The sequence below is a fragment of the Triticum aestivum genome, chromosome 2D (assembly GCF_018294505.1).
Source record: "Triticum aestivum cultivar Chinese Spring chromosome 2D, IWGSC CS RefSeq v2.1, whole genome shotgun sequence".
NCBI classification, from domain to species: Eukaryota; Viridiplantae; Streptophyta; class Magnoliopsida; order Poales; family Poaceae; genus Triticum; species Triticum aestivum.
Genome location: NC_057799.1, coordinates 12,880,142 through 12,886,324, shown reverse-complemented (window position 1 = coordinate 12,886,324; position 6,183 = coordinate 12,880,142). Strand labels below are relative to the sequence as shown.

Sequence of the window (6,183 nt, the reverse complement as noted above, 5' to 3'; positions counted from 1 at the left end):
GCTTGGCATCCAGTTAAATAAGGTTTGCACCAAATATTACATTATCTAAAACATTATCTGTTTTAAAACAATTTGATTAGTACTAATGTGTTTACGTTACTCTGACAAAACTCGTCACCCCAAACCGTATCAAATCGTGTACGGAGTTGTGGTCAAAGTCTTGCAAGAACTTCTACCTACATGCCAACAAACAAGGTTTGACTCGAGACAGAGACATTTTGAAACAGAGGGATTGTATATAGTGTGGTCTACTTTTGCCCTGAGTCAAATTTATTTGTAGAAGAAAATGTCAAATATCTACCATGAGAATATATTTGACAACGGATCTAATGTTATATTTTTTTTATGTTTTAGGTGTTCAAACTTTTTTCTATACATTTGGTCAGACTGAAACAGGTTTGACTTAGGACAAAATAAGAATGCACTATGCTATCAAAAGAGAGGCACTCCAACATGCGCCACTATGCCGACACATAATATTCAGGAAAAAAAATATGATGTCCAGCTCAGGTAATCACAGCCTATTGTTAATGATGTCAGAACTCGAGTACTTCATCACAAAAGAAGAATTCTAGAGTTATCATGGCAAAACTAAACTGCGCCCTGGTAATCTAAACAACGCAATAGTTCTAGGACCCAAAGGTTGGACAAATTGACACCCATATACGCTGCAAATCTATTATAGGTGAAACTTGAAAAATACAACATAGTGATACAATCTCCTGGTTCAAATGTAGTTGCACAAAAGACGAAGCCATCATTCAACACATAGCAGCGTTGTTCACATAACCATGAGTGTTTGACATCTACCTAGATAGGGTTTACACTAACAGTGCATAGGCAAGTTAACCCACCCTCAAAGGGCCGGGCTGGAAACAACCGTGCAGCTGCTCTTTACTTGTCAGTTGTCAACGCCACAAATCCAATCACCCGCTGTAGATCGACAAGCCCTGCTGTCGATTCATAAGCACCAGCATGCCTAAACAAAATTACTGCCCACCATAGGATAGGTTGCTTTATTCTGTAGGACTCGAAACCTAACTTGAGCCTTTGAATATTAAGCATCCTCCCAGAAATGTAAAAGTTCAGCTGACTCTAACTTCATAGTCCATCTAACTGTAAGCTTGTGATAGAACGCAGAAGAAGCAATCATCGTCAAGACATGGTCTCTTGCATTCAGCAGAGTCAGCACTTATCCTCAAGATATGATCTCTTGCATTTGTCAGTCGTGCATCCAAAGTGGCAATTTTGCTGACGAGAGACCTGTTCTTAACCCCAATAGAGAAAAAGGCCTTTGTCTCAGTAATATTTGCTTCATCATCAGTAATCAAAGCTTCTTTGAAAGATTGCAACGCTGTGATAAGGATAGAAGTAGGTTCTCCTTTGCCCACAGCTTCTGAACCATCCTGTCAAAATGAAAAAGATATGAGTATGCATGACAATTCAAATGTTTATGCTAGGCTATAGATTCTAATGATACAGACCAATCGTTTATCTTATATACACAAGCAAGGGAAGTAAAATGCTTCACAATGGCCATCTAATGGTGGTTACAGGTTATCCTTGAGTCATTTAGTGCACAAAATTTCCAAACACAAATATCAGCAGTACAGAGCTTTATAACCCTGTGCTTAATCTGCACAGCACCTTGTGGTAAAAATGTGAATATACTCAAATGGTGATACCAAATTAGACATGTCATGTATCTGAAACAAAGTGTTGGCAATAGATTTAACAAGACTACAACAATCCAGTGCTCTAAGGTAACATAACATCATACAAAGGTAGGAAGAAATCAAATTTACGAGATTCACGCATAAGCATGGGCTCACCTTGCTACGTACCAAACAAGGAGGCCACGGCATTACATAGGGACGGACACAACTATGACTCCAATACGGGCCCTCAAAGAGCTGATGCAGCTCTGCTGTTTCCAGGCATAATGATAAGAACCACTCTGGAGAATTACTACAGTTCTGAAATTCAGCATACTCATGACAGTCAACTGAGAGATACACAAAGCCATCAATGACAGCCACAATTGTTACTTGGGCATGATTTAGCTTTGAGCACTTGATGAACTCAATAATCATGCGCAATGGAAACGACTTGTCCAGCTTCCATCTCTCCACACCATCACCATCTTTTCCCCACGACCAAACAAAAAGCTTGCATTCCTTGTTATGTATGCCCTTATGCACAATACAGAGCTTCCCATCCTTGGTCTGACCAAGCTCAAAAAATGTAGGGTTGAACATCAAAGCTTCTTTCAAAGGCTGCGGCACATCCATTCGGTGGAACTGAGATGTCGCGGTATTGAGCACGAGCATACCGTCCCCATTCGGAAATGTCCAATAGACGAATCCATCAACCACCTTACCCGGCTTAAGGTAGGTGGCGTCCTTCGGCGTCAGGGTCCCTGTTTCCACCCAAGGGGAAATTTGCCACTCCATGGTGCGCGATGAGAAGACAGCGACGCGCGCCCCCGTCCATGGGCGGTCGTGACGGATGCAGACCACACGCTGCAGCCCCTGGTCCTCCTGGTGGGAGAGCGTGTGGAACTCAAGGTAGCTGCCGTCCGTTACAATCTGCCTGTCGGGGAAGAGAGACAGCGCCTGCGTCAGAGGGCTGTAGCTGGCTCGCTGCTCCCGGTGGGCGATGCGGATCTCGCAGCGCAAGCTGTAGTCGAACTCCCATCCAGGTTCGCCGGAGGCAAGGCCGTCCATGCGGCGGGTCTGGAGGAAATCGGCGTCGCGGAAGGCATTGGCGAGGCCCGGGTCGGAGCGGCGCCAGGGGGAGGGGTATACCGGGACCGTGCCCATGTCGGGCTCGACGAAGAACGCGAGGAGGGGCGGCGGGCGGAGCGAGCGGAACCGGCGGCGGAAGGCGGGGGAGGAGCGGACGGCGCCGAGGAAGGCGCGGCAGGCGAAGGCCGCGCGCGCGAGGTTCGGGAGGTCGGGGAGGCGGGCGAAGATCTCGCGGATCAGATCGTCCCCGAGAGCGGTCATGGTGGTTCCAGCGGGCGTCGGGGGTCTCGCCGGCGGCGGCGATTGCTGGGAGGACATGGCTGATTCGAGTGGGTGGAAATGACGACTTTTTTCGCTAGGGGTTGGGGAAGAGCAGGTTCAGGCCCGGATGAGCGACCAGTACTGTGGGCTGGCCCAATTGCTGAAATCCCACCTTAAAATTATTCCAACAATTTCTATCTTTTTGCTGCTGACCCTTTCTTTTCATATTTTTCTACGGAGTAATTCTTTTGCTACACATATCTATTTTATTTGATCCTCAAAAAATTGTCGTTATTGTTTATCTCCAAGATATTTGTTTTTTTATTATTTTCATATGTAACATAAGATGTTCAACACAAATTTCTTTTTCCACCAAGCTAATCAGTTTTATTCATAAGATATTTGTTTATTGCAACAAAAAAGAATCCACGCGCTTTGATTGATTCTCACTGGCCCTTCTCGTCTCTTCATTAGATACATATTCGCATAAATAACAAACGTGCTTTTTTTTTCTTGTTTCAGCATTTTTATCGGTGGCGGGGGTCTCGCCGCCGGTGGCAATGGTTGGGGGCACATGGCTGATCGAGTGGGTGGGAGCTTTCAGAAATGGCAACTATTTTCGTGAAGAAATGGTGAGCTAGGGGTTGGGGAAGGGTAGGTTCAGTCCCAGAATAGCGACCAGTGCTGTGGGTCGGCCCAATTGCTGGTCTTCATTAGTCGGGCTCAGCAATGACGAGTTTGTGTCGTTACCTTGTTCAAGGTGTTGCCTCGCTGATGTGGTTACCAGTAATTAAGCTACAGTAAACCTTTGTTAATGATGCCAGGTCATTATGATTAAATTTTGCTAAACCTCACGTGTTTCAAAACTTAGTTCAAATACAAATTCAAATAACAAGTCAAATTATAGTTCCCAAAAAATGAAGTAAAAATGTTCAAAGGGTTATAAATATTCACTAACTAATTAGCAAATAGCATCCAACATTATATAAAATATTTAATTGCCCTAAAACAATTAAGACGGTAACCAAAACAGCCTCATTAATCCACTTTCATTTATGCACAATTCAAATGCTCATCAAACCTTTTTGTGACAGTGCCTAAAATGGCTATCCTAATTTAGGCCAAGTCTCATACTTAACCAAAAGTCATTTGCTTTTGTAAATAAAAATAAAACTGAAACAAAAAAAACGTAAAAGGAAAACAACTCCCCCGACTGGGCCTTGGCCCAGTTGGTGTAGCGACCAGACCTCAAATGGCCTGTGCTGCTGTGCACCAGTATCATCCCTGGATCAGTAATGCTGACACGCACAGTACAAATGGAGGATTTATAACAGAGTGGCAATCACACACTTATTACATCGAATATCTCCAAAGAGATTAAGTATGATAAATATGGCTTAAGGCCATCTAAACGATAACAGCGGAAGACTTGGAAGATAAGTGAGTCCATCAACTCCAGCGGCATCACTGAGTATAAGACCACGACCTAAGGCACCTTACTCGTCGTCTGAAAAGTCTTTAACATGAAACGTTGCAGCCCGAAAACGGGTCAGCACATAGAATATGCTGGCAAAGTAACACATAGAGAGCAATGAACAATAATAATGCTATACTACATGCATATATGGCTGGTGGAAAGCTCTATGGTTACAGTTTTGCGAAAATCCAATTTTATCCTACTTCAAAAGGAATAAATTTTATTTAACTATCATGGTGGTTGAAACATTGAGAAGGTACCTCCAACTCAATCCCAATTAAGTGTCATCATTAACCCAGCAAAATTAATTATAAGTATCACGGTGATGAGATTCAAATGATAATCCAAGTACTAGATACTCAAGTTGTCCATAACCGGGGACACGGCTAATCATGATCAGTTTGTACACTCTGCAGAGGTTTGTGCACTTTTCCCCACAAGACTCGATCGCCTCCGCTTGATTCTCGCACTGCATGATGTTTGAGAAACGGATGACCGAGACACAGTCTTTCAGAAACAATCACTCTTTACTCTGGATGGACATGTACACCTACTTTCCCCTACATCTGCTAGTCCACCTCTTCAAGAGATCCTGTAACCTACTCAGCTATGCTAGAGCCCATAATAGCTTGTGGCTGCACACGGAAGTTTCTAGCATGAACAATCTTATGATCCCTTTGAGCCTGGGTGGCGGACCTTATAAAATCAGACAACACTGGGTTCTCCAGGTGCCTCAATCCACCCAGATGTGAGTTTTAGTTGCCACCTTAAGTTGAACCATTAATAAACATCTCACATATGTCATGAATATCTCTCAAACCCAATCCACGTCTACGAGCATAGCCTGGCAATAATAATAGCAGCGTAGAAGTAACTCCCAAGGGTTTGAATAGAAAACAAGTAATAGGTACTACCTCAACTACTTCCCAATACCCACAGTTTATAAGATCCTAATCATGCAATGTGTTTGAGGAATAGATCTAATGCAATAAAAACTGGGTATGAACGGAGTATGATCAAAGTGTTACTTGCCTTGCTGATGATCCGCAAAACCTAGCGATTCGAAGTAACAAGCGGCACACTCCGGGTACTCTATCGCAAACAAACAAGCATACAATCAATACTCATCTAATGCATAGGTAAAACTCGAATGAAAGATCCAACCAGAAAGTTCAACTTAAGAACTCCGGTTTGCAAAAAGAATCAACTCGAAAGAAGCAACGAAAGTCAAACGGCGAACGAAAGAAACTTCGTTTGCTAATCTGGATCTAGGTCAAATTTTACTGTAGCAAAAACTTGTTTGAGTAGATTAATCGGAAAGAGAATTTCGAGACGAAACTCTAGGCGCTTGAATCGCCTGATTCTGATAAACGAGCGAGAAGTTAAACAGATTCGAAAATTCGATCAGAGATCGAATCTGAGAAAATAACGAGAAAATCCGTCGAAAAAGAAAAACGGATGAATGGTTAAATAACGGACGTTCGTTAACAGAGAAAAACCGACGAACGCGTTCGTTAAAACGAACGGTTCGGTAAACGCTCGTAAAATAAGAAAACCGAAAAAAAACCGATCTAGGGTTTTTTTTAAAAATGAAGGGTTTTTTTTTTACAAAAAACCGGTCAACGACGGAAACGGCCGGCGGCAGTACCTCGGGACGGCGGGCTCCGGCGAGGGCTCCGGTGGCGGGGCTCGGCGACG

General features: G+C 43.5%; 1 protein-coding gene across 2 annotated transcripts; it reads right to left on the bottom strand.

Annotated features, from left to right (window-relative positions):
- Positions 1 to 568: 568 nt before the first annotated feature.
- LOC123051084 (uncharacterized) lies at positions 569 to 3,210 on the bottom strand. Of its 2 annotated transcripts, none has more exons than XM_044473849.1 (2): positions 1,845 to 3,210; positions 569 to 1,406 (listed from the first exon to the last, which is right to left on the bottom strand). In XM_044473849.1, exons 1-2 carry the CDS (start codon positions 3,063 to 3,065, stop codon positions 1,113 to 1,115), a joined length of 1,515 nt encoding a protein of 504 aa, XP_044329784.1. In that variant the 5' UTR covers positions 3,066 to 3,210; the 3' UTR covers positions 569 to 1,112. The 2 variants fall into 2 exon arrangements, with proteins under 2 accessions (XP_044329784.1, XP_044329783.1); XM_044473848.1 differs by having other exon boundaries at positions 574 to 1,406; positions 1,833 to 3,202.
- Between the last annotated feature and the right edge of the window lie 2,973 nt (positions 3,211 to 6,183).

Bases quoted from the DNA above. Each gene is read 5' to 3' on its own strand.
- LOC123051084 (XM_044473848.1), bottom strand. From the start codon at position 3,065: ATGTCCTCCCAGCAATCGCCGCCGCCGGCGAGACCCCCGACGCCCGCT. The intron at 1,407-1,832 runs GTGAGCCCATGC...TCATTTTGACAG, and splicing joins CTTGTTTGGTACGTAGCAAG to GATGGTTCAGAAGCTGTGGG.